Genomic DNA, 27,324 nt, shown 5'->3' on the forward strand with positions numbered 1-27,324 from the left:
TGTTTTCCCTGTAAAGATCCACACACGGCCGCCTCTGTAACCGCGTTGTGGTCGGGGAGTTGCGTAAAAGTGCCCGAGGAAAGGCTTCTTTCCCATTATCAAGACTCCTGTGGTGGATTCTGAGTACGGGCTGAGGCTACGGGGACAAATGCAGCACAGTTTGAGGCTGGCAGAGTCGGCCCGGGCACAAATATAGCATTGTCACAACGTCAGATCCACATTAGGTTTGAGCCGGACGGTGCTGACATTAGAAACAATCAGCCGTACCAGAGTGGATGCCGGTGGCAGCTGATCAAGTCTGGCTTCTGTAACTTTCTCCCCCTCTCCTCTACATCCCAACTTCACGTCCCAGAATACCAAGCCAGCTTTCAGAGCTGCTTCCATTTTGGGGACTCCTATCGGATGGAGCAGGCGGTCAGCGGGGTCCAGGTCCCAGGAGACGCTCACGCCTATTCGTCCCAGCAGCACAACGGCTTCCACATGTCGGCCAGCAACACTGGAGGTAAAGATAATAATTTCTTTTTCTGCTTCTGATCTCCACACCGGACGTGATAATGTGATCTTTAAATATTCTAACACGAGCCAACGTCTGCACCAGGCTTCGGCGTGACCCAGGAGCTGCAGGGGGGCCCGGGGTGCCAGTATTCCTCCAGCCCCGACGACAGCATCTTCTTCCAGCAGGGCAGCTTCGACCGCAGCTTGAGCCACATGCCGTCGGTCTACACGGAAACATAAGAGCCGAGCCCGGAGCAGGGAACGCTTCCTCACAAACTCCCACCGCACGCATCCTCGCCTTCTCTTCAAACCCTTGTTTTGCTTCATTAAAACCTCTACTTGGGTCGTTCTGAATCACGCAGCAGACATTAACCAGCTGAACTCAATGTACGCCTGCAGCCCATCAAAATTAAAACTGATGCACCACCTTATTGTAACGGATTGTAAACAAAGCAAAGCTTGCAACCAGGCGCCTTCTGGCCTCTTTAGAGCTATAGTTGATTAAAAAAAAATACCCCTTAAACGTTTTACCATGTTGTCACATTACAACATCAAGCAGTATTTCATTTGAATTTTATGTCAAAAACTGACCTATCGCAGTGCATACCTGTGAAGTGTGATGAAAAGGATGCAGGTTTAAACCAGATTTTACAAATACGATTCTGAAGAGTCATTTGTGCGTTTGTCTTTAGTCCCCTATTTCCTGACACACCTGAATAAAGCATCTTTCTGCCACATACCAGAAAGTCCAGGTCTAACCATGTGCACCAGGTCTTCAATACAGTGCACCTTTTCTGCAGCAGTCTGTTGGAGGGTCACGACAGTCAAACATTAAGTGTTGAATCTCAAATTTGGCAAACAATATTCAGGCTTATGATCGTCCTCACCATGGAACATGGTAGTGGCAGCATCATGGTGTGCAGATGCATTTTTATCATGGTTCAGAGTGGATGGGAAGATGGAAGGACCTTAATACAGGACAATCCTGGAAGAAAGCCTGTCGGAGGCTGCGTAAGACCTAAAACTGGAGCAGAGCTTCACCATCAAGGAGGCGATGACCCTAAACTTACAGCCAGAGCTACAAAACATTGGTTTAGATCAAAGCATAGTCATGTCTTAGAACGGTCCAATCAAAGTCTTAATATATGCTGGTTTACAGACACTCTCCCTTGAATCTGATTGAGCAAGTGTGCAGGGAACAGAGGGCAAATGTTTCCATATCGAGATGTGAAATGCTGTGTCTGCAGCTGTTATTGGAGCAAAATGTCCTTTCTATAAATTACTGATTCAGGTAGGCATGCCACACCTTTATGATTTTATTTGTAAAAAAAAAAAAATGCCCAAAACCATGTGTCGTTTTTCTTCCACTTCACATTTTGCACTATTTTTTGTTGGTCAGTCACCCAAAAGGAGGCTTTTCTTTGTAAAAGTTCACCGGGTATCGATGCTTTTGCTCGGTACTCTGTGATTCATCGCCACAAATGATTAAAGCAAAGCCATACAGTAGTTAATTAAAATAATTTACCTTGTTGGAAAACTTGTTTAAAGGGTAGCTCAGCCAATTTAATATTATCGCGCAAAAAAAACATGACAATGTCTAGCAAAACAAAAATGTACATATGTCTTGGTTCTTTTTATCTTCTCCCCCCATCTGAGAAGCAGCTGCATCAGCGAAAGCCATGTGAAACCACACGGCACGCAGAGATTTCAGAACACGAGGGGGGGGGGGGGTACTTTTTTAATGATTTTAAACTTGAACGTTTCACATAGCGAACAATAATATTTCATGTTAAATGTTCTGGAAATCTGTTCTCATCCTTTACAGAATTTGATGCTGGTGCTAATTACAGCAGAATCAGACTCCATTCGCAGTTTTAATGGATGAATTTCACACAACGCAACCACCAAGATGTATACGCCATCCCAACAGCTTTTCCTGCTCTCTAATTTGCATCCTCCATTTTTTTTTTTTTTTTTTGTGGACTGAAGTGTAAAATATATAATTTTGCTGTGATTGATTTATCAGTGGGAAAAAAAGAAGTTGCAATTCTGTAAGTGTTAAGTGGTTTCTTTCTGCCTTTGAATTTATCTCTGATGGAGGTTTCTGGCTCATTAGTCCTGTAATACTGCAGCGACAACCAGCCTCCTATTATTATTATTATTAATATTAATATTATTATGTGTATAAAATGTACAGTTTGTTTACAACAGTCATTTGAGTGTCATTTAAGAAAATAAAAAATCTCACAGTGAGGATTCAAACTGTTCACATCGTTTGTGAGTCTGATTGACTTCAGACTTGTGGGTAGGTTGCGCCCTCTAGTGGTCAGAAAAATACTGCAGCTCTCTCCTGGGGACGCTTGTTTACCCTGTCGCGTCTGCACTCCCTGGTAAAAAAAAAAAGCCTGAAAGTTTGTCATTGCCTTATTTCTGCTTCTTCTTGTGAAGGTAGCTCTGATAGTAGAAGTTACTGAAGAGGATGATGAGGGTGACGCAGTAACCAAACACCACTACGTTCATGGAGTCTGGGAAGTCGCACTCGGTGAACAGATTGTAGCCGGTGTGAAGGAGGAAGAGCAGGAACTGCACCTGGAGAGGCAAGGGGAGATTCCGGTCAGGTTCAATTGAACATTTTGTGGCTGTCCATCCAACAACAGCAGCAGTCAGGAAAAAAAAAAAAAGGTTCTGGAGCCACCAACCAGCTGCAGAGAGGTGAGGTACCGCTTCCACCAAAGGTACTTCTGCATATGAGGGCCGATTGCAGCCAGGCCGTAGTAGGAGTACATGATGATGTGGACGAAGGTGTTTACGAGGCCGATGAAGAAAGCTGTGGAGTGTGGGGCAGGAAAAGAAAAGAAGCAGATGTGTCTCTGAGATTGGAAAACCCCAAAATAGAGTGACATAATGACGTGAAATTTAACACAAATAACCATGCAACATTCAGTCCTTTGCAGACATATTTGTGTCTTTTGACCGCATGCATAAAGCGGTGGACAATTATGAATGTTTGTTTTCAGTTGTAGAAAGTAAAGAAATCTCAAAATGCGGCGCGTATTTGTGTTCAGCACTCCTGAATTAAGTCTTAAAACTTTGTAGAACCACCTTTTGTTGGGTTTCTATCGGTTGTGCACATCTAGTGACTTGAATCCTTGCCCATCCTCCTCTGCCCATAGTTTAAGCCCAGTCAAATTAAATGCAGAGTATCTGTGACCATTCATCTTCAAGTCCTTCCACGGTTTTGCTACCTGATTTGGACCTGGACTTTGACGGTGACAGTGTAACACACATGACTATGCTTTGATCTCAAATGAAGCTCTGGCTTTGTGTTTACGGTCATTGTCCTGCTGGAAGATGAACCTCTGCGAACGTCTCGAGTCTTCTGCAGCCGCAGACAGCATCAAAAGCTAAAATGCTTTATGGAGCTTGAGGAGTATTGCGTTTTTCACGTAGGCAAAAAAAGGTCAAATTTTGGTCTCGTTGGACCAGAGCACCTACAGCGATTGTGGCAAATTAGAAATGAGACTTCTTGGGAGTTTCCTCTTGCCATTCTATTATACAGGCCAGATTTTTGAAAAGCACAACTGATAGTCAACATGAGATGTGGCTCTCTACAGCTCCTCCAGACTAAATGTGGCCTCTTCTCTGAATAATTCCCTATTTCCCCACAGCCTGTCACTTTACGGAGGCTACCTTGGACTTTCTATACATGAATCCTATTTTATTTTAATTTTTTTTGCCAGATGAATTCAAACTTCACTTACACTGTCCTCCAGCCACATACTTCACTCCTGCCCACCAGTTGAAGATCATGGTGCCGTGATGGTACACATGAAGGAAGGTCAGCTGACTGTTCTTCTTCCTCAAGATGAAGAAGAGCTGCTCGACGGGAGCACAGGAGGTTTTAGCCGGTCACAACTCTGCATTCAAGCACATTGAGGAAACGCCATGCGGAAGACTGGGAAGAAATGTAAGTGTACCGTGTCGCTGAGCTCTATGACCTTGGAGAAGAAAAACCACCAACAAACCCTGGCCATCTACAGTAAAGAAACATGACACTCATTCAATAACAGTCCCTCAGATGGATATACTGTATATATGTTTTACATTTCGATGCCCAAACTAGTGTCTGGAATGTCAAAGCTTACCCTCATGGCCAGTGGACTGGTGCTGTAATCCACAGGTTGACAAAGCAGGCTGTAGCGAGAGAGCCACGACGCGACCAGGAACTGAAAACAGTCGAGAGGACGGACGCAGTCATGAGAGAGCCAGCATTTCAATGTAGCTGAAGAAGAAATCATTTAATTGCCGGAAGCAGGACTTTTGTCCTCTGAAGTCTTTTCCATTAGTGAAAGTATTGTTGGGGTTTTATACCATTATTTACCAGCTTTACGTTACAGACTTCTAGAAGTAATCCTTTCAGATGCATCATGCTAGATGGTTGCAAACACTGTCCTCAAGCTTTGTTTATTTAACACAAACCCTACAATAAGTTGCCCGGTATCCTTTCATGAAGCCCATACCATAATAGTTATAAAGAAACCTTTTCATCACCCTCTCACTTGATGAACTGAGACTTATTGGCAAAAGACAAACAAACCAGCAGCCATTATAAAATGAGAGAAAGTCCAACAATAACCACTGAAACAGCTCAACACAGCTATTATAACCAGTGCTTCCGCCATAGTAAACACGTTATGCCACTTTTAATGCCTTCTGCAGTCTCAGCGGTTTTCATGCCCAAAGCCCAGCTTCTGATGAAGAATCTCAGCCCCTGGTTAAAAGCATGCAGTTCAGTAACAAGCCTGGATTTGTGCAACATTCATTTTCAAATCCTGACAAAAATGTTCAATAGAGTTGAAGTCAGGCTACTTAAGTAAGGACTCTTTAACCAAAGCGAACGTGCGTCAGCTGTCGTCATAACAAGGGCTGTCCGAATAGTGCAGTCAGTAAGGAAGGAGGCAGGAAAGGAGCCTGTATGCTTCCTCTCACAGCTAGTTTAGCCTAGGAACCTGGCAATGTACCTTACCAGCGCTAAGGTGCTATAAGGAATCCCACAATCCTCTCCGTGACATGACATATAAGCACAGCCCACCTCACAGAAACCAATGAAAATGGCCAAAGAGAAGAGAGAACGCACTTAGTAGTTCATTTTTGGAAGGCTGTAGGCCCCGATTAGACTCGCATCATCCATCTGCGTTTCTATCGCATGATGACGTTGGAGTTAAAGGCTGTCTGAAATCGGCACAGCAGTTCCAAACTCCTCTCCTCCCCACGATAGTTCTTAGTGTTGACCCCATGAAAGGTCATGGAACAGGAGGTAGGAGCTATAATTAAATGTATTTGGAAGGAGCCCAAGTCTTAGTGGGCTTGCTTGGGGTCTAAAGAGGCCAGGGTGTCTCCTTCTTCTTGGACAATCTGTTCCAAATTTCCCCAGTGCTTGATTAAATCTGTCTTATCATCCAAACGCTGCAGGTTACCAGTGCCAGAGGAAGCCAACACTATGCTTTGCTTTCAGCACGTGGTTCATTCATCTTCCCCCAGACCTACCACGGAGCCACTGGGCCGGAAAATTCCAGTTTTGATTCATCGCTCCAAAGAGCAGAATACCAAATCCTCTTTGGTTTATTCATTCACTTGTGAGTAGATTGGAACTGACTTTTCCTGGGTTCTGCAGCAGGTTCTGGCTGCTGCTTGTATGTAAGAGCAGGAATATAGAATCAGAAAGAGAGAGTCCAAGTTTCATGGCAAGCTTTTGTTCTATGAGAAAAACATGAAGGCCAGACTGAAGTTAGCCAGAGAGAACATAGACCAGGACCGGGCCTGGTTTTCTTTCCACAGATGAATCTAAGGTTGAACTTTTGGACAAAACAAAAACATGGTTGGGTTCAACAAAATATAGAATTCCTGGTAAAGCCTCATGCCAACTGCGAAGCATGCAGGTGGAAGTGTCATGGTTGGGGATGTTTTGCTGCAGCTCACCATCCTAGAATCAACCCTCAATTATACCCTGAATCAGAAGGAAAATGTGAGAGAAATTAAAGCTAAATTGGAAATAAACCCCACCACATGACAATAACTCAACGTGCTTTCTTCTCCAGATGTAAAACAAATATCACATTTGACAGTTTCTTAGTAAAAACTGACTAATAAACGTAATTTGCTATTTGTTTCAGGGCAATATTTACTACCTTCCCAGTGATACGTTTCTCTGAATCATACAAAACATGAAATTCTAAGTGGGCCGAATTGAGATAAAATTTTTTTTTTTTTTGATTGGGTGAGATTTTCATCACTACCTTGCTCTTTACTAATTTGAGTTGTCCTCTAACAGCAGAAAAAAAAACTACAGATGAAAACCCACCTCATGGAACATGTATGCAGACAGGCCAACCATGGCAAAGTTGTACACGATGAGAACCACTTTGAGATCCACAGGTTGCCGGTGTTTCATCAGTCCAGGACCGGCCCAGACCACACAGAGGTAACCCAGGAAGATGAGCGACACCGGGACGGGGGAGTACACCAGCAGCCAGGGGTCCGTCCTCTTGTCTGCAGGACCATAAAGACAGGTGTCAGAGCATCGACAAGCGTTAAACAGGGTAAAGGAAGCCCTTTTAATTTGTTTTGCTCTAAAACTACGATGGAAAGCTTTTTCTGTCTACGTCTTCTGCTTTGCCTCGGTTCTGTTGTGCTCACTTATTTTAAACAGTTAAGAATAGAACAGGAAAAATATTAAAAATGTTTTGCAGGACTGCATTACTTTTAAACAGAAAAGCAACAATTTCCATTGTTGCAAAAAAAAAAAAAGGAAAACTTACCAGATGTGTTGTAGGGTAATATATAATGGTCAGATGAAACCAAAAATTAACATTGGAGCCACGGTTAAAACACATTCTATCAGCAAAAACAATGCCACATATCACCGATAGAACACGGCCACAGTCCAACATGGTGGTGGCAATCATGCTCTGGGGTTACATCTACGTTAACAGAAGAATGACTTAAGTTTTGTCGTTATGTAACCTGTGTCCAGAGCTGAATTAGAATGAAATTATGGAAATATTAGGCAAATATTTGCCAGTCACAGTATTGAATGCCACAGATTAAATTGAATCAGACGATGCTTCGGGAAAGCATTAATTGAAGGGTGTGCACACTGAAGTAATTGGGTTTTTGCATATTTGTGTTTATTCCACTTAAGAAATAAATCCTGCATCTTTTCAGTTGAATTGGATAGAACATTTGTAACATTATGTGCAACAGATGTTTTGAAAAGGTTTCAGCATGGTTTCACGACCAACCGGCTATTTCAACAGGGGTGTGTAAACTTTTGTACTCCTAACTAACGCTAGATCGTTTTCAGTACATTAAAAAGAAGTTGCCTGTTTCTCACACTACCCTGGGCCTAATTGGGAGTGGGGGTGGGTGAGAGGGGGGGGGGGGGGCTTACTAACAAGATAATATCAGTGTCATGGAGGCAAATCATGTGGCAAGCCACACAAAGCATTATTGTGAAGTCAATCTGGAGAACACATGCAGCTCCCAGCGCCCACTCAGATCTCTCCTTATGTCTCGTTTTCTCTGCCACAGACGCTAAAAACAAACAACAACCGCACGGAAAAGTTGGACAGACATCAGTCCTCCTACCTCCATTCTCCACTATCCACTGGTGCACAGAGAGGAAACTCTGCCATGCAGAAGCCATCTAAAAACCAAAAGGGAAAGGTTACAACGGTGGGAATCACCCTGTCTGGTATTTAAAGATAATCTGATCCTTTGTGCTCACCTTGCAGATCGGGTTTAAATATCGACCCTTGGTGACGCTTATAAGGACCTTTGGACGTTGCCCGCCTGGTTTTCGCGTAAACCTCACCTTAAGCTGAAGTAGCGCGTTCAAAGGAGGAGGCGCACAAAGGTCCACGTGGGAAATATCCACAGAAACACTCTTTCATACTTTCATGAACAGACAAAAACTCTGGAGATGTCCTCCAAATCAGTAGCTTTCACTTTAATTTTCAGTGAATAATCGAATACAACATCACTTCCTGTGCGCTTTTTTTTCCACAGCAGTCATTTACATGTCCTATGCGCTGGGGGGCGCTGTTTCCTCCTAACGAACGTCAAGTTGTTCAGTAACTTATTCTCATGTTTAAGTTTAAATATACATTGTACATAAAATTATGCATTTCCAGCGGGTTTATTTATTCTAATTTGGATGACTGCGACTTAAAGCTAATGAAACCTAAAATCATTTGAATACATTTTACACAGAAATGCTGGTCTACTGAAAAGTATGTCTATTATAAATGCGCTCAAAAGTTGGCTCTTTTTGCATGATTTTATTTTCTTTCTTTGTGCCATTGCAGCTGGACATGGAGGTGATCAGTTCTGCTGGGTCTGGCGTGACTCGTCTTCTTCACGACAGGCTACTCCGTAGTTGTTTTTATGAAGTTTTGGGCAGGCCGCTTCGCAAGCACAACCATCTACGTAGCTTAATAGCTTTAAACCAGGGACTAGCACTGAATTTGGACTTAATATGGCACAGCAGGCCAACACCAGCTGACATGACGCCCCAGATCATGGTTGGGTGTGGAAATTTCATCCTGGACCTCAAGCTGCTTTGTTTCTATCTCTGTCCCTCTGTGTCTGGGGTTTTGGATCAAATTTAATTTTCAACACTTCAATGGTTTGCTGATTTATTTCGATGCACGCTGACCTTTTGAATCCATTTTTTTGTCATAAAAACAAAACATCCATTTACTAGTGCAATGCAATAAATTGAACATTTTGAAATGGGAATATTTACCCGAAACGTCACTTGGAGGTCAGAACTCCAATGTGGAAATTCTGAGATTTCTCCCAAACCATGACATCAAAATGCAAAATGGCATCTTTGCATATAATTAATGACAGATGCAATTAAGTAATTTACTTATATACATTTGGTCACCAGGAGACTGGTCACAGAGCTCAGTAAGAAATCCATCTGGTTTTCAAACTTGGATCTGGGACATGCTTTTTGGTTTCGTTTTTAGATCCAGTTACCAACTTCAAAGGTGAATGTCACCCAGTATAAGTTTGCTCAGTTTGTACCAGTAGTTCACTTCTCTAAGAGGTTTTCTGGCTGAATCTGTTCGTTTTTCACCTGGAAAATAATGAATATCAACAGTTTGACAACCGCTGGTTTTTATTTTGTTAGATTTCCTGTATGTATCATGGGACCGGCAGCAATACAGAAATATTGTTTTGGAGAGATAAAATTTTGGTAAAAGGTTTGAAATAAAAAGGATAACTGGTGTTTGACAAACACACGTGTTTGAGGTTCAATGGTTTTATTATAATTAGAGGGATGAGATTATCTTTTACACAGTAGGTGTGGTTAACTGACAAGATTACTTAACATGACCAGTGTTAATGTAAAGAAAAAGACTGGAAATGTATATCAAACATATAAAATTATCTACACAATGTATTTTAAAAATAGATATTTAACAGAGGATATAATAAAAGTCTAGTTGAATAAAATCTCTGAGCACAGTTGACTATACCTTTCATTGGTCTCTGATTTAATATAGGGGAGACAAAGGAAAGAAAAAGAAACATGCACATCTAAAATCAGCTTTAGGGACTAACTGCTCTCTTCTTTCACCGTCTTGAAAAAGGAGCTAAGAGAGAGCTGTCTGCCTCCACCGTCAGCTCCAGTCATTCTACCCTTTTTTGTTGACCTCTTGTCAATTTTTAGTCCTTCAGGCTTTCGTCTTTTTCCATCCTAAGGGAGACAAGCAGAGATGCATCACACACACACACATATTATATATATATATATATATATATATATATATATATATATATATATATATATAATGATTATCAAATATGTGCCTTACACAGAGATATGTTCTGAAAAGTTCAACCAAACTAGGCTTCAGCAAATCCATACATGTTTGATGCATTGCACTGAGGGTGCCTTGCAAAAGTATTCACTCTTTTCATTTGTTACATTAAAGCTCAGAACCTCAATGTATTAGAGAAGGTTTTTATGTGGAAAAACTAACAGCCTAACCAGGATTAAGGCCTAGACTTTGACTGGACCATTCTAAACCCTTAAATTAGATTCAAACCTTTATAGCTGAGCTGCGGCTGCATGTTGAGGCTGTTTCCAACTTCAGATTATGATTTAAAATTTGTTCCAGAGTTTACAGCTTGGGATAAAGTTCAAAGACCCAACCCTGGTTTAGAAATGTCTTTATCCCCAACATGTCTGCTGTCTTCCAGAGTCTTCGTGAACACATTTGTTTAATCATGCTCTCTTTAAAGAACACACAGGAACACATTTTTACTAATTAGGTAACTTTTCAAGAAGGCTTATTGCATTAAGTTTCATTTCTGGGTATCAGACAACCATGTAAGTGCGGTGATAACAATTACTAGACCATATCATAATTTTAATGCATATTTTCTATATTTTAAGCTTTGAAAACTTACACCTATTTAATTTGATCTTATTAGGTGATGTGTTTTTGTGGAATGGGGGAGATCAAGTGGTGAATAATTAGGCCAGAAAAAGAGAGATTAAACCAAGTCTGAAAAGTAGAATAATGTATAGTACCGTATTTCAGAGGAATGCATTACTGTGTGATCACAGATTTATTCAATGTGATGTTGCAAATACTAAATAGGGCCTGAGACAGACTGGCGATCTGTCCAGGGTGTACCCCGCCTCTCACCTATTCAATGCTGGAGATAGACACCAGCACAGCTCACGACCCCACAAGGGGCAAGCGTGACAGAAAATGGATGGATGGATGGATGGATGGATGGATGAATACTAAATAGGGTTGCATGAAACATACTGGGAGAAACCTTTTACTGCCAAAGATTTGAGCAGAAGCCAACATGAAGCTAGATCAGAGTAACTTACCTTTGAGGTTTTTTCCTTTAAGCTGTTCACAGCATCAAAGAGCTTCACAATCTGCAGAAAAGTGAGCACATTAGCACTCTCACATGGTTTGTACAGATTACTCACAACCATCAAGCTGTGTTCCATATTTTCTTCTAAATAACCCCAACTTTTTAATATACTAACCAAAGAAAAAATCTGAAGAGATCAGTTTTAACTCCAGTTTATTTGTTTGGGGTTTCCTGTATTAGCCGACAACATAATCAGCCGCTGAACCATAATGTTTGCCAAGGTCAAGCGGATTATATGGGCATAAATGACTGATGATATGTGACTGTGGTTCCAGAACGTTGTAATTGAAAGCAAAGCAAATCACTGAAATCAACAGCAGAGTTCAGTCTAAAGCACAAACCTTCTTCAGCCCTGTGGACACGGCGGCTTCCTGTAGGCCAGACCTGGTGACCCACCGTTCCTTCCCGGGCTCAGCCTGTGTGACGTCCCTCTCCTTTAAGCACAGGCTGTAGACCACGTAGGTTTGGTGGATGTGGGAGAAGATGTGCACCACCTGCAGGCAGACAGCGAGGAGAAGACAGCTGCCCCTGGCGAGCTCCCGCTGAACAGGAATGTGGTGGTGAAGATCGAGCTTACCTCTCCCACATACTGGAGGAGGTGCCCAGTCAGAGTGCTTCTCAGTATTCTGCTGACTTGTTCGCACAGCGCGCTCTTCTGCTTCGCCTCGGTCTGGTCCTCCTGCAGCAGAAGACTGGGAAACTCCCATAAACCTGCCAGCAGACCTGCAAATACAGACGCCGCTGCTTAATATTGAATTCTATCAAGCAAGGAGCTTTAACTCCCACCTCCGGGAGAACTTTAAACACGTCCCCAGGGAGGCGGGGGACATTGAGTCTGAATGGACCATGTTCCGCGCCTCTATTGTTGAGGCGGCTAGTCGGAGCTGTGGCCGCAAGGTTGTCAGTGCATGTCGCGGCGGCAACCCTCGAACCCGCTGGTGTACACCAGCGGTGAGGAAAGCCGTCAAGCTGAAGAAGGAGTCCTATCGGGCTTTTTTGGCCTGTGGGACTCCGGAAGCAGCTGATGTGTACCGGCAGTCGAAGCGGCAGGCGGCTCGGCTGGTCGCCGAGGCAAAAACTCGGGCATGGTAAGAGTTCGAAGAGGCCATGGAGAAAGACTTCCGTACGGCTTCGAAGCGATTCTGGTCCACTATCCGGCGTCTCTGGAGGGGGAAGCAGTGCAGTACCAACACTGTTTACAGTGGGGGTGGTGTGCTGCTGACCTCGACTCGGGACGTTGTGCGTCAGTGGGCGGAATACTTCGAAGACCTCCTTAATCCCACCAACACGTCTTCCATTGAGGAAGCAGAGCCTGAGGACTCTGGGTCGGGTTCTCCCATCTCTGGTGAGGAGGTTGCTGAGGTTGTTAAAAAGCTCCTCGGTGGCAAGGCCCCGGGGGTGGATGAGATTCGCCCTGAGTACCTTAAGGCTCTGGATGTTGTGGCGCTGTGTTGGTCAACGTGACTGCAATATTGCGTGGACATCGGGGGCAGTTCCCCTGGATTGGCAGACTGGGGTGGTGGTCCCCCTATTTAAAAAGGGGGACCGGAGGGTGTGTTCCAACTACAGAGGAATCACACTCTTAAGCCTCCCTGGTAAGGTCTATTCAGGGGTTCTGGAAAGGAGGGTCCGTCGGATAGTCGAATCTCGGATTCAGGAAGAGCAGTGTGGTTTTCGTCCTGGCCGTGGAACACTGGACCAGCTCTACACCCTCAGCAGGATTCTTGAGGGGGCATGGGAGTTTGCCCAACCAGTCTACATGTGCTTTGTGGATCTGGAGAAGGCATTCGACCGTGTCCCCCGGGGGATCCTGTGGGGGGTACTCCGGGAGTATGGAGTACCGGACCCTTTAATAAGGGCTGTCAGGTCTCTGTACGACCGGTGTCAGAGTCTGGTCCGCATTGCCGGCAGTAAGTCGGACTCGTTTCCGGTGAGAGTTGGACTCCGCCAAGGTTGCCCTTTGTCACCGATTCTGTTCATAATTTTTATGGACAAAATTTGTAGGCGCAGCCAAGGTGTTGAGGGGATCCGTTTTGGTGGCCTTAGGATTGCGTCTCTGCTATTCGCGGATGACGTGGTCCTATTGGCTTCATCAGGGCGTGATCTACAGCTCTCACTGGAGCGGTTCGCAGCCGAGTGCGAAGCGGCCGGGATGAAAATCAGTGCCTCCAAATCCGAGACCATGGTCTTGAACCGGAAAAGGGTAGAGTGCCTTCTCCGGGTTGGGGAGGATGTGCTGCCCCTAGTGGAGGAGTTGAAGTATCTTGGGGTCTTGTTCATGAATGAGGGGAAGATGGAGCGGGAGATCGACAGGCGGATTGGTGCAGCGTCTGCTGTGAAGCGGGTGCTTTACCGATCCGTTGTGGTGAAGAGAGAGCTGAGCCAAAAGGCGAAGCTCTTGATTTACCGGTCGATCTACGTTTCTACCCTCATCTATGGTCACGAGCTTTGGGTCGTGACCGAAAGAACGAGATCCCGGATACAAGCGGCTGAAATGAGTTTTCTCCGTAGTGTGTCTGGGCTCTCCCTTAGAGATAGGGTGAGGAGCTCAGTCATCCGGGGAGGACTCAGAGTAGAGCCGCTGCTCCTCCACGTCCAGAGGAGCCAGTTGAGGTGGCTCGGGCATCTGGTCAGGATGCCTCCTGGACGCCTCCCTGGTGAGGTGTTCCGGGCACGTCCCACCGGGAGGACGCCCAGGACACGCTGGAGGGACTATGTCTCCCGGCTGGCCTGGGAACGCCTTGGGATTACCCCGGAGGAGCTGGCCCAAGTGGCCGGGGAGAGGGACGTCTGGGCCTCCCTACTGAAGCTGCTACCCCCGCGACCCGACCCCGGATAAGCGGAAGAAGACGGACGGACGGACGGACGGACGGACAAGCAAGGAGGCGTACGTTCACTCATCGGTGCATTCTAGGACTTCTAGCCGAGACAGTGAGGAGAGTGTCTACCCAGGGGGGAGCACTTAAAGCCGGGCCCCAGATCTACGCTCCACTCACTGGACTCAAAGATTCTTCAACCTCTGTCGAGATGAAGTCTCGTTTGACGATGAAACAGAAGACAGAGCGGCACCGACCTTTGCGGGGTCTCTGTACGAGTAGGTACTCCTCAGCGCCTTCTCCTCCTGGCCGGGTCACCACGCAGGTCAGCGTCCGCTCCGCCCGGGGAGCTTTCTTGGCCGGCTTTCTGGGGAAGTTCTGAACACCCAGCCGATCGTCCCACGGCTCCGAGGGACACAGGGAACAGGCGCCGCCGTTCACTGTGGAAAAGGGAGGAGAGCAAAGGGAAGTTTGGTTTGTTATGAGGATTAAAACCACGTGTCCCAGAAGCGAGCAGGGCGGTGGAGGGGACTTACCGCAGTCTTCAATATCAGGCATGTTCAACTCTCCTAACAGCTTCTTAGCATTTTGCTCCTGTTTTACGTGAACCTGCACCAACACACAATTTAAGAGCGGTTACTACGTTACAGAGTTTGGGTCTTTTTCTGGACCCATCTTCAACAGCGAGCCGACCTTGTGGTACGAGCGGCAGTGAGACTGGACGGGACACTGGCTGCATAGCGGCCCTTTGGGTGTGCAGACTCGGGCTCCCAGCTCCATCATGGCCTGGTTGAAGTCTCCAGGCCTTTCTGGTTCCACCAGCAAATTGGCGAGACCCCTGAAGAAATCAAGAGCTAACACTGGGACCACTCCGTAGTTACTGTCTGGTTATTTCAGCCGTGAACGTATATCTCACCAAAGAGCCTCCGTCACTCCGGGACTCGTGCTGTCGGCCCCAATGGCCCTCAGGCGACACAGCACCCGAATCACGTTCCCATCCACGGCGCCGGTCACCTGAGCAGCAGACATCGTGCCAGGGAATGGAGGTAAACAACAATGCTACTTTTAAACCACACCTATCCTGGCGACAGTTTTATAATTACAGTGGTGGTCCGGTTTACACTTGAAGGTTTTCCAACACCTAAGAGACAGGATGTTTTACAGAAGACAGCTCTTTACTTTAGTAAACGTTTAGTTATTTGTACCAAATCTCAGCCGAGAGACATAGCCACTCCAGTGTGTCCCGGGACTCCTCCTGGTGGGACACGCCTGGAGCACCTCCTGAGGGAGGCGTCCCGGGGCCATTCAAAACAAAGGCCTGAGCCACCTCAGCCGACTCCTCTCAATGTGGAGGAGCAGTGGCTCTACTCCGAGCTCCTCCCGGATGGCCGAGCCTCCCCCCCTCCATCTCTAAGGGAGTGCTCTGTCACCCTGCAGAAGAAGCTAGTGCTTTGTTAAACCTATTCCTCTCACACTGCTGAGTTCTCCTACTGTTCTCCAATTTCGCATTATTTGTTGTATTACAATTTTTAACTTTATGTTTTGTCTTTTTTTTTCTCCTCATAGCTCAGCTATGACCCCATCCTTGAGAGCAGATCATCTGCCATTACTTTCTCTAACATAGAAAGGATTCCTGGATCAATGTGTGCTTTCTGTGTCTCTGCTCTGTCTTCTGTAACCCCCAGTCGGTCGAGGCAGATGACCGTTCATACTAAGCCTGGTTCTGCTGGAGGTTTTCCTTCCTGTTAAAGGGGAGTTTTCCTCTCCACTGTCGCTTCATGCTTGCTTACTATGAGGGATTGCTGCAAAGCCATCAGCAATGCAGACGACTCTCCCTGTGGCTCTACGCTCTTTCAGCAGGAGTGAATGCTGCTTATCAGGACTCAATGCATTCTGCTGGGTTTCCTTAGGTAGGAAACTTATTGACCAATCTGTCTGTATGATTTGATTTAATTTGAGTTTGTAAAGTGCCTTGAGATGACGTGTTGTGAAATGGCGCTATATCATTAAAACAGAATTTAATCAAACTTAATTTGTGAGACGTTCAAATCTTTGAATATTTCTTAATAACTAAACTCTTCTGTAATTTTCTGCTTTTGTAAGGCACTCAAAATGTGGCCAAGACTAATATTAATATTTCTGTGTTTTACTTTTACTGTCTTAGAGGTAAGGGGGGTGTTAGTTTTCTACGTCATACCAATACTGCTGAATTTTAATCGATTTAAACTTCTTTTTTTTAAAGTGACGGATAAACCTTTATTAAAGGTATGTTAAAGTCAGCATACATCCTTTTTTATATTAGTTCACTTTTAAAACTTATTAAAAATAGAACGAAGACGTGTAAATGAAGTTAAACGTTTGGCTCTTTACTAATAACCTACTTTTAAGGTCTTTATCATAAACCCTTTATGCTCAGTGGCTTTTTTTTTTAAACACTGCTGTATTTTTAAACATCTTCCATATTTTAAGAAAACAAAAAGAAGTGAAGGGCCTCGATAATTAAAGCTCATTAACAGCATTTAGGCCTGTATTTGATGCCCAATTGAGACATTCTGTGTTAAATAGATAAAATAAAGGAACATGCGTCAGTAAAGCTATTTTTTTCTTCTTCTTGCATTGATCCACAGGAACTTTTACTGCCTTGGCCTGACCAACCTGCCCCAGAGCAATAGACCCTATGGCTGCAGCTGTGTAGCGTCCCACACCAGGCAACTGTTTGAGCAGGTTGTCGACAGTCCGAGGCATCTGTCCCTTCAGCTCTGAGACCACCTGAAGCCAAACGACCAACAAAACTAAATAATCACTTTAAAACACATTACTGAATATAGTATTACTGGGAAATTATCTGGAGCAGCATTGAAATATCTGATTATGGACGCACCTTCTGCGCTCCTTCATGCAGCCTTCTTCCACGCGAGTAGTAGCCGAGGCCCGCCCACATCTGATTTACCTCCTACACCACAATAAAACCACGCATTAAATCTAGAAAAAGAAAAAAAACCTTAGCTTTGCATGCACCAATTTAAACAATTACCTCGATTGTAGCAGACGCAAGATCCTGCACTGTGGGCCACCTCTGGAGTGTGGGACACACAGCATATATGTTGCACTTCAAAAAGTATTGTATACCAGTTAGATTAGGAACCAGCTTTTAAAGTACCCACCTTCATCCACCTGTTGTAGTAGTCTTTTACTGTGGCAACTTGGGTCTGCTGCAGCATTATTTCTGAAACCCACACTGAAAAAAACCCAAAGAACAAACAAATATTTACAATTCACTGTTTTCCATTGTTAAAAAATGTGTAGTGCATTAGTTTTGAATTTTGTTTTTTCTCTCTTTAAAAACGCTCATTTTGTTACCTGCATACGTCCTGATGTTGATGTCTGATTCTGTCACGGCCTACAGAAAACACGCAGTCAGAAAGGACTATTTTTAAATTGAAGCTGCTTAATTGTGGAAAACAGTCGTTATTATTATTACTTTGGTCAGGGTTGAAACTCCTGGAATTTAATGTAATTAGTCACTGAGCTTGAAAACCATTGCATTATAAAACAGCACCCTAAAAGAGCAAAACAAGATCATGTGAAACTTCATCTGTCCAAATAACTTTAAAACTGATTGGTTTTGTGATTGTTTGGAAATACAGCAACAAATAGAGCAAATATCTATTTATGATTGCTTGATGAAAATCTGTATGATCAAAATAAGCTAATAGTTGTATAAACCCTCCACCCTTAAGTATGTCTTGGCAGGTTGCAGTGATTGTTTCAACCGCACAATTCTGTGAAAAGACTGCACTTAATGAAAGCAAGAAAGATTGAATAAGAGCATTGCAATATATATATATATATATATATATATATATATATATATATATATATATATATATATATATATATATATATATATGATGCTTTAGTTGATTCAGTATTAGTTTTGATTTAACGATATTTTTGCAAATAAGTGATCCTAACAATGGCGTAAACAAGCAAAATGAATTAGCTATTTTAGCGTTAGAACTAAAGAAGAACATAATATTTTCTGATACGGATGAGTTACCAGAGTCCTCCAGGGCAGCTCTCTCTGGTCCTTGTCATACCAGCGCAGGAGCTGAGACCGCAGCCGCACAACGTCAGCAGGATTGGAGAACGTGTGATATGAAGATGATGGGAGCAAAGTTGGGGTTGGTTCTGGGTGGGATGGAAGGATAAAACAAATAGACAAAAATAATATTCAAACAAAACATATCGCCCACAAATACCTCTTTGCATCAAAGTGGAAAGTGCCTTCCCACTTTTAGGCTTAAAATTGTACTTGATGTCAATTATGACACAGGTTGGTTGTGGATACAGGGTTGGCTGTCCAGTCGTGTCTTGCTGATGTGCAGCTGAATATAGGAAGCAATCTTCACTTTCAGCTTGGAAAATTAAAGTCAACAAGAAAGATTTAGGTCTAGGCCACAACGATTATGCAACTTCTAATCTTGATACTGTAGATTATCAAAGGAAGAGGGTCAGAGTAAAGCACATTTTGTTTTTGCAAAAGGGCTGATTTGAAGATAAATAACAGAGGGTCCCCGATATGTCCAGATATTTGCAGTAGTTGATGCAGTCTTAGTTAAAATTTACAATTCTGGCACACTGTTTTGTTTAACTTTGCATTATTGATGATATTATTATTATTATTATTATTATTATTATTGTTATTATTACCATGATATATGATCCATTGTGTTACGGATGACACCAACACTGCAATGCAAATCTTAAAGAGGTTACAGAACACCACCATGCCTGGAAAGCTACCAGGACTGTTTCTGTTGTTACTAGAGCGATCAAGTCAGCATGGTACCGGTACCTGCTTTCACAGATGTTTTGGACCTCTTCCGGGTTGAAATGGTTGTCCCCAACGTCTCCATTGGGCCTTTCTTGCCTTTAACTACAGCTGAACGTAACCTGCTCATCATAAACGCCAGCCTGCCTGCAGGAGTTATCTCCAGCGGGAAGGACTACGGTCTGCACCTCATGAACGCCTTGTAGCTCCCGCCAGCTCTGCAGCGAACGCCTACTGCTTGTCTTCTTTCTTCTTCTTCTTCTTTTTGTTTTATGGCGGTTGGCAAACAACTTTCAGGTGCATTACCGCCACCTTCTGGACTGGAGTATGAACCAGATGTCTAATCCCTATAATCTCCCTATTAGACCTGTTTTCCTAAGAAACCTAAACACAGATTTAAAAACCACATCTCCAGAAGATTTTTGTAGCAGATCTCTAATATTTAATTTAACTTTATTCCTATTTAACTCTTCTACTAATTCCTCTCTTTCTAGATTATATTTATTACATTCCATAAAAATATGTATAACTGTTTCCAACTTTCCACAAAAATTACATAACCCCGTACTATGTTTATTTATTATTTTCAAAGTACTATTTAACCCTACATGTCCAAATCTTAATCTAGATATAATATCTTCCTCTTGTTTATTCCTATTTTCTTTTCTACACTCCCCCACTTTTTTTTGAATATTATAATAAAACCTTGCCTTCTTTTCACCCTCCCATTTTTCCTGCCACTTCTTTTTGTAATATATTTTACTTATACTCCTTATCTCATTTTTACTATATTTACCTTCCAGTTCGACTTCATTTCTCTTACTCGCACTCTTTGCAAATGTATCTGCTAATTCATTTCCAACTATTCCGGTATGAGCCGGAATCCAAATAAATTTAACAGTAGATCCATTTTTTCCCATTTTACGTATTGATTTATTTATATCTATCAGAATGTCTTGTCTTGCTTCCGACTCTTGTTCCATAATACTTATTAATGCACTACTTGAATCAGAACAAATTAACACTTTCTTTTCGCTTAATTCTTCACTCCATTTTAACGCCATTGAAATAGCCAGTAACTCTCCTGTGTATACATTCAAACTATCCATTAATCTTTTATTTTCCATAATGTTTAAATCTGGAATTATAAATGCTATCCCTACTCTATCATTTACCATCTTTGATGCATCTGTATATACCTACTGCTTGTCCAATCAGATGGAAGGAGACGATACACGAATGACCAACGTCACATCCGATGGGCGGGTCTAAGTATATAAAAAAGGTTTTTCTTCTTTGAACGCTCACAAAATGTTGATTTCAAACATTTTTCATATATTATTACATTAATTCTAAATTCACAAGCAGAATTTATTTATTTATTTATTTATTGATTTTAGCTAACCTCCCTCGGTTTTCACTCCTTCTACACTCAATAAAACTTAAAAATGTCTTTCAGTGCTGGATGATGAGAAAAGCACCGCATTTATGAATATTTACAAAGCTTTTATGTTTTTTTTTTTTAATCCAAAACGATTGTCATGTTTTTGTTTTTTGTTGATGTTGCTATTTGTGTTTTTTTCCTGCTCAGTAAAGTTCTGTTTTTATCAGTAAAACTGTACTTTTATAAATTTTATTTTGCCCTTTGCTACCACACTGATGTGTATTCAATTTTGTTTTGTAGTGATTATTCCATTTCAATTCAATTTATTTATGTAGCGCCAATTCATGAAACATGTCATCTCAAGGCACTTTCCAAAGTAAAATTCAATCAGATTATACAAACTGGTAAAAAAAAAAAAAAAAATCCTATATAAGGGAACCATTTGATTGCATCAAGTTTTGACAAGCAGCATTCACTCCTGGAGAAGCGTAGAGCTACAGGGAAAGTCGTCTGCATTGTCCATGGCTTTGCAGCAATCCCTCATACTGAGCAAGCATAAAGCGACAGTGGAAAGAAAAACTCCCCATTAACGGGAAGGAAAAACCTCCAGCAGAACCAGGCTCAGTATGAACGGTCATCTGCCTCGACTGACTGGGGTTTAGAGAAGACAGAGCAGAGACACAACAAGACAGACAAAAAAGCACAGAAGCACACATTGATCCAGGAATCTGTTCTACATTTGATGGTAGTAGCGGGTGATCAATCGAAGCTGCAAAGAGGATGCTGCTCATGGCTCCCTCAACAAGTTCTGGGAATAAAATGGACAGTGCTAGACAGACAGGAAAGGTTCCTTTTAAAATTTGTTTAAAGGTGAACGTGCATTTAGTTTTGGTTATGCCAGAAATACATCAGAAACTGGACAAAGTATGTTAATCCATCTTTAAAAACTCTAGTTTGTGTTTATGGGCTATTATGTGGTTTTATTCTTTGTATCAATTTTCACACAACAGACAAACAATGGTTCTTACTGGAACATGAATTACTGTAAAACATAAGGAAGCCTTTGTTTGTACCATCCGGTTTTTACAATATTTTATTATAAATCATTGCTGCATCTTTTGTAAGAAGTGGCTTTTCATGTGAAGCAAAGCAGCCAAAGCAAAAGACTTGTTGAAATGTTTCCAAACCACGGGGGGCTGTGTTTTGAAGCAAAGTAGGCCTACCTTCAAGGCAAAGCTGGCTTATATTTGAGAGTCAGCCTGCTCTCTGCTGCCCATCGCATGCAGAAGTTGTTGGATCACTCCAAGATGGAGACGCTCTTCAGAACGGTGTTCGTCTTCCTCAGCCAGCAACCTTTAATGCATTACACAGCACAAATATTTGTATGTATTGTTTGAACAAAAAAAAGACATTCAGTTCAGAATACAATATGTGATTAGTATAGGAGCTATGAGTATTTTACCCCTTGAACCTTTTCATAGTTTTTTTTTACTTTGCAGTGACAAACTTCAGTGTATATTACTTAGACTTATGTGACATGTCAATATGAAAGTTTGAAAATGATATTTCATTATTATTATTATTATTATTATTATTATTAGTAGTAGTAGTAGTAGTAGTAGTATTTTGTATTTATTTGTTTTACAAGTAAACATCTGAAAAGTATAGCATGCCTTTATATTCGGTCGCCCACATATACTTTGTAGAAAAGCCTATCACTGCAGTTATAGCTACAGGACTTTTCAGTGATGTCTCCACTGTCTTTACACATCTCTACACGAGTAAAGGTAATATAGATGTGCATAGAGATTGACATTTTTGGTCATTCTTTCTCACAAAATAACACAAAAATAATTAAATTAGATGGAGAGCGTCAATCAAGATCACTTGCCATAGATTCTTAATTCAGTTTAGGGCTGGACTTTGACTAGGCCATTCAAATAGCCGATTATGGTTTGATCTAAACCATTCTAATATAGTTCTGGGTTTGTGTTTAGGTTTGATTTATTGCTGGAAATAGAACCCCCTCCACCTCAAGTCATTTGCAACCTCTAAAAGGTTTACCTCCTTAATTAGAATGGGTTTAACTTCATGTATTTTCCCATGAAGGCCAGCCTTTCCTGTACCTGCTGTGGAAAACCCATCCCCACAGCATGATGCTGCCGCCATGTTTTAGCATGGTCATAGCATGTTCAGTGTGATGTGCAGTGTTAGTTTTCTACCACATAGACCAGGCTGTGTTTTAATCAAAACGTGCTTCAACACATTTTTTGGATGTGCACGCTTATGAAACTGCCCTGCTGCAGCTTTTCTGTTTGTTATATATGTTTACATTAATAAACATATTCATTTTACTGTTGCGTTGTGTGTCACATCATTATTCATAATTACAAAATAAAACAAACGTCCTGTTTAACATCGTGGCATCAGCCCAACTTTTCTTTCTTTTCTCATGGGGGTTGAACACACCTTTACTGGGTGTGGTAATTGCTGGGAAAAATCACTGTCCAACTTTCTTTCATTTCGTTTTTCTCAGGTGACTTCTTTCGTTCACTTCTGGAAGGTACAGCAACCATTCTGAGCTCAGGTAAGTTCATGTCCATCTTATGGGAACTACTGTGTGATCTCATCTTCTATCTTATCCGAACAGCAATTTACTGTTGCTCTGCAGAGGACTCATATAACAAAAAAAAAAAAAAAAACAGCTTTGGAAAAAAGGATAAAAAACATTTGAGAACTGTTTCCCCTATAACGACAGTATTTAAATATCTCGCATAAGACTGGAATATTTGTATAAATAAAAATGCCCTTTTTAGCTGTAAAAATGCTGTATGTAAATACTTAGACTTTCCTCTTTTTTCCCCAGAATATTACCAGTAAAATGAAAGGAAATATTTTATTTCTCTGTGGCCTTCTGCTGATGATCAATTGTGCTGATGGTGAGTAAACACTATATTCATTTCGCAGTAAGCAGCAATGCTCCACTTCTTTCCATTGTCTAATATCACACATGACATATTGTGCAATTAACTTTTTTCGTCGTATTACACCCCATTTGAGTAACAAAGGTCTTCAAAAAATATCCAAAATTTACTTTTTGTAATTCAAATAGTTTTATTCTTTCCCTAAACTATACCATTATTAATTTTTAAACCCACTGATATATGTATATATATTTTTTGCTGTACATGCACCTCACTATTGTTGACTGAACAGTTGTGACATTTTTCTAAAGGTTTTGAGGAAGGTTTCATCAGACTGGTAGGAGGTCAAGATGAATTTGAGGGCCGTGTTGAGATCTTCCATGATGGAGCGTGGGGAACAGTGTGCGATGACAACTGGGACATTAATGATGCAAAAGTTGTGTGTGAGCAGCTTTTTTATCCTGGTGCAAAAGAAGCTCTGGGATCAACATTTGGCGAAGGTAACACATCCGACTCTGACTAATACAATTTGTGCATTTGACTGGGATGAACAGTATGTTTTCAAAAATAATCTTGGATTTTGTCATTTGCTGACAAAAATTTGTTAATATTTTTTTGTTAGGAAGTGGACAAATCTGGATGGATGACTTGGCCTGCACTGGAAATGAGATAAGCCTGCATCAGTGCAACTTTTCTGGATGGGGAGTCAACAACCGTGGCCATTCTGAGGATGCAGGAGTGAGGTGTGAAATTGGTAAGACTACCAGCACTAGGATATATCAACCCATCTTCCTCTGAGAAACAGACAGAGAAACCCTGACACCACCTTACTGATGTGTGCATGTTGGTGTCCGGCAGGACCTGGGTTTAACAAGACGGACCTTGGGTACACTTTGGACCACAATGCAACCCTCCCTGGGCAGCTGGGGGACCTGTTCGACAGTGCAGAAGACTGTGACTTGAACATACCGGTGATGGTGGACAACGATACTGTGGAGTCAGTCTGCGTACACAGGGTCATACTCTCCTTGAATCCAGACCTCAAAGCTTCACAGCCGGACTTCCGCAGACTCAGCATTAGCGTTGCTTCTGACTGTAGTCAATATGCCAGGACGTTTCTCAGGTAAAACTACTTCTGATTGTATGCCCTTGCTCTCAAAGATTAGTTTTTCCATATTAGCTAGCCTCTTAAAATATTAACTAGTGCATATATATATATATATATATATATATATATATATATATATATATATATATATATATATATATATATGTATATATATGTATATATGTATCTATATATGTATATATATGTATAATATATATATATATATATATATAGCCCTATATATATATATATAGGGCTGCACAGTGGCGCAGTGGGTAGCGCTGTTGCCTTGCAGCAAGAAGGTCCTGGGTTTGAGTACACCCCTGGGTCTTTCTGCATGGAGTTTGCATGTTCTCCCTGTGCATGCGTGGGTTCTCTCCGGGTACTCCGGCTTCCTCCCACAGTCCAAAAACATGACTGTTAGGTTAATTGGCTTCTCCAAATTGTCCTTAGGTGTGAGTGTGTGTGTGTGAATGGTTGTTTGTCCTGTTTGTCTCTCTGTGTTGCCCTGCGACAGACTGGCGACCTGTCCAGGGTCTACCCTGCCTCTCGCCCAGTGAACGTTGGAGATAGGCACCAGCACCCCCCGCGACCCCATGAGGGATAAAGCGGTTTAGAAAATGGATGGATGGATGGATATATATATATATATATTTGCACTACTTAATATTTTAAGATTTTATATTATATTATTATATATACATATATACATATAAAATATACATATTTTGTATGTATATATGTTAATCTGTTATTTAAAAACACTAATAAAAGACATGCATTTTTGCTTGTAAGGTGACAGCTAGAAGCTTTTTTTAAAGTTCTGTAAAAACGCATCTGTTACAGACAACTAATCAGTACGTTATGTTTCAGGTACTTCTACACAAGAGAAATTAAATTCACATTAAACTCCTCCTACTGCATAATCAAGATGGCTCATGACTGGGGCCTGGGAGAACTCCAGGATGAGGCGGCAACGATTTTCAGGGAGTTTCTACCTGAAGACTCCACTTTCCAGAGCCAGATCTCTGTCTGGCAGTACGCAGAGGTCATCAGTGACGAGACTCTAAAAGATGTCTGTCTCCGTTACCTGGCGTGGAACTGTGAGGCCTTGATCCATTCTCCAGCCTGGACCAAACTTCCTCTCTCCCTAGTCGAAGCCCTTCTTTCACGCTCAGACATTTTGGCTCATAATGAAACCGTGCTCTTGCACGGGCTGGAGAAATGGGCGGCAGCGCAGGAAAACACCACCATTCCTAAGACCCTTTTGAAGCGTATCCGCTTCCCGATGATACCAGCCAAGGACCTACACAGACTGGACGGTTCGCAGTATCGTGTCAGCAAGCTGCAGGGCTTTGAGTTTAATGCTCTGCCCGTCACCTTGCTGCTCAGAGACCTGACGGAGAAAGGAGACATCTATACGCCCAGGATTTACACCGGAGAGACATGGAGCTTCACGTTCAGCGTTCAGGAGATCAGAGCCTACACGAATTCTGGCTTCCACGTTTTTAAGGGCCAGCGGACCAGTAGCCTCACATCGGACTTCCAAACAGCCGTTCACCGCAGTTCTTACTTTGCGTTTCAAAGCATACTCTGGAGAGTGACGGTATATGTCAGTGAGAACGACTGTACGAGAGAAAGTGTGAGCTGCTCCTCTCTGCCAGCAGTAAGCCTAAAGATTCAAGAAAGGCAGAGTAACTTACCCCGTGAGATGGTTGACCGTATTGGTTACAGAAATAAGATTGTAGCAAGGTGTCAAGGGAGGTATGTTTTTCACGTTGACGAATTTAATTCTGTTGACAGCGACAACCCCATATTTATTCCCAGCCTTGCAGATCAGACTTTCCCTTGCCACTCAGTGTTCTCTTACCAGGTGGTGGTGCTTCCTTACTACCTGACAGACTAGGTTTGGTATTCTCATGGTAACCAAGCAAATATGGGGCAGCAAATTGTTCTGTATGACTTCCACAAGCCTCTTTAGTATTTACACACGGCATTACATCAAAGAACTGCCTACCAAACTTGTCTAATATGGATTTTAAGACCATTAGATGATTAGATATTTGGCCACCTTGTGACGATTCGGTTCTGGTATATGTTATTATTTTGGTTAAGTTAGTTTTCCTGTCTTAGATTAGTTTGTATTGTTTTCCTGTCCCTGTATTAGTTCTGGTTTTCATCATGTGCTCTGTTAGTTTCTGCTTTATTTTCTTTCTTAGGTTTGGTCCTTATGTTATTTGGGTTTTGTATTTACCTAGTTTAGCTTCTGTTCCCTTCCACTGGTCCTGGCAGCTCCCTCAGTCACTTCCCACTCCTTGATCACTTCCACCTGTTCTGATTAATTAGTTTTACTCGGTTTTGGACTGCCATACTGACCATTGAGCCTGCCTGTCCCTGTCTTGCCAGTCTGAGAGCAATAAAACGTCTTTAAAACATACATTCTGCTTGTTGGCCTGAATACTGAGTCCACCTGGTCAGTTCCTTTCATTACACACCTTGGTTTACTGTCTATTCTTATCAATGACTCTTTTAATAAAAAAATAATAAAAAACAGTGCATGAAAACTGTTGCATCAAACAATTTTTTTCAACATGATCATTTATGGATTTAGTCATCTTCAATGCCACAAACAACTTTTTTATGACTGGAGCAGGAATACCTCAAAATAGATCAAATCCAAAGCAGTGATTTAGCACCTCGCTAAGAAGTTTATAACTCCATCTTCAGATACTCTTTGGTAAATCTTCTAACAGACATACACATGCAAGTAACAATACTATCAGTCAGGTATT

General features: G+C 42.2%; 4 protein-coding genes across 6 annotated transcripts in view; 2 read left to right on the forward strand and 2 right to left on the reverse strand.

Moving 5' to 3' along the window:
• LOC105927818 (zinc finger protein GLIS1) overlaps positions 1 to 1,016 on the forward strand; it is a 104,280-nt gene extending 103,264 nt beyond the window's left edge. For both annotated transcript variants that reach the window (XM_021317647.2, XM_036141314.1), the window contains exons 10-11: positions 353 to 502; positions 599 to 1,016. In XM_021317647.2, coding sequence (XP_021173322.2) covers positions 353 to 502; positions 599 to 735 — 287 coding nt within the window. In that variant the 3' untranslated portion in view covers positions 736 to 1,016. The remainder of the gene's footprint in view (positions 1 to 352; positions 503 to 598) is intronic.
• Positions 1,017 to 2,218: 1,202 nt separating this feature from the next.
• elovl8b (ELOVL fatty acid elongase 8b) lies at positions 2,219 to 8,547 on the reverse strand. The gene is made up of 8 exons (XM_012864832.3): positions 8,282 to 8,547; positions 8,143 to 8,200; positions 6,857 to 7,044; positions 4,641 to 4,721; positions 4,473 to 4,529; positions 4,257 to 4,371; positions 3,195 to 3,322; positions 2,219 to 3,084 (listed from the first exon to the last, which is right to left on the reverse strand). Exons 2-8 carry the CDS (start codon positions 8,198 to 8,200, stop codon positions 2,920 to 2,922), a joined length of 792 nt encoding a protein of 263 aa, XP_012720286.2. The 5' UTR covers positions 8,282 to 8,547; the 3' UTR covers positions 2,219 to 2,919.
• A 1,267-nt stretch (positions 8,548 to 9,814) lies between these two features.
• Positions 9,815 to 19,350, reverse strand: mutyh (mutY DNA glycosylase). The gene is made up of 15 exons (XM_012864831.3): positions 19,141 to 19,350; positions 18,343 to 18,473; positions 17,643 to 17,682; positions 17,447 to 17,520; positions 17,317 to 17,358; positions 17,164 to 17,235; positions 16,938 to 17,051; positions 15,199 to 15,296; positions 14,976 to 15,120; positions 14,819 to 14,891; positions 14,540 to 14,722; positions 12,044 to 12,189; positions 11,808 to 11,960; positions 11,417 to 11,467; positions 9,815 to 10,264 (listed from the first exon to the last, which is right to left on the reverse strand). Exons 1-15 carry the CDS (start codon positions 19,247 to 19,249, stop codon positions 10,124 to 10,126), a joined length of 1,572 nt encoding a protein of 523 aa, XP_012720285.2. The 5' UTR covers positions 19,250 to 19,350; the 3' UTR covers positions 9,815 to 10,123.
• Positions 19,351 to 20,340: 990 nt separating this feature from the next.
• On the forward strand, positions 20,341 to 26,969 carry LOC105927831 (galectin-3-binding protein A). Of its 2 annotated transcripts, XM_036141315.1 has the most exons (7): positions 20,341 to 20,388; positions 23,037 to 23,087; positions 23,367 to 23,439; positions 23,736 to 23,924; positions 24,047 to 24,178; positions 24,283 to 24,547; positions 25,406 to 26,969. In XM_036141315.1, the coding sequence occupies exons 3-7, from the start codon at positions 23,382 to 23,384 to the stop codon at positions 26,436 to 26,438; spliced, it is 1,677 nt and encodes a 558-aa protein (XP_035997208.1). In that variant the 5' UTR covers positions 20,341 to 20,388; positions 23,037 to 23,087; positions 23,367 to 23,381; the 3' UTR covers positions 26,439 to 26,969. The 2 variants fall into 2 exon arrangements, with proteins under 2 accessions (XP_035997208.1, XP_012720233.2); XM_012864779.3 differs by lacking the exon at positions 20,341 to 20,388 and having other exon boundaries at positions 22,978 to 23,087.
• The last annotated feature ends 355 nt before the right edge of the window (positions 26,970 to 27,324 follow it).

The sequence above is a fragment of the Fundulus heteroclitus genome, chromosome 9 (genome assembly GCF_011125445.2).
Source record: "Fundulus heteroclitus isolate FHET01 chromosome 9, MU-UCD_Fhet_4.1, whole genome shotgun sequence".
In the NCBI taxonomy this organism is placed as follows: domain Eukaryota; kingdom Metazoa; phylum Chordata; class Actinopteri; order Cyprinodontiformes; family Fundulidae; genus Fundulus; species Fundulus heteroclitus.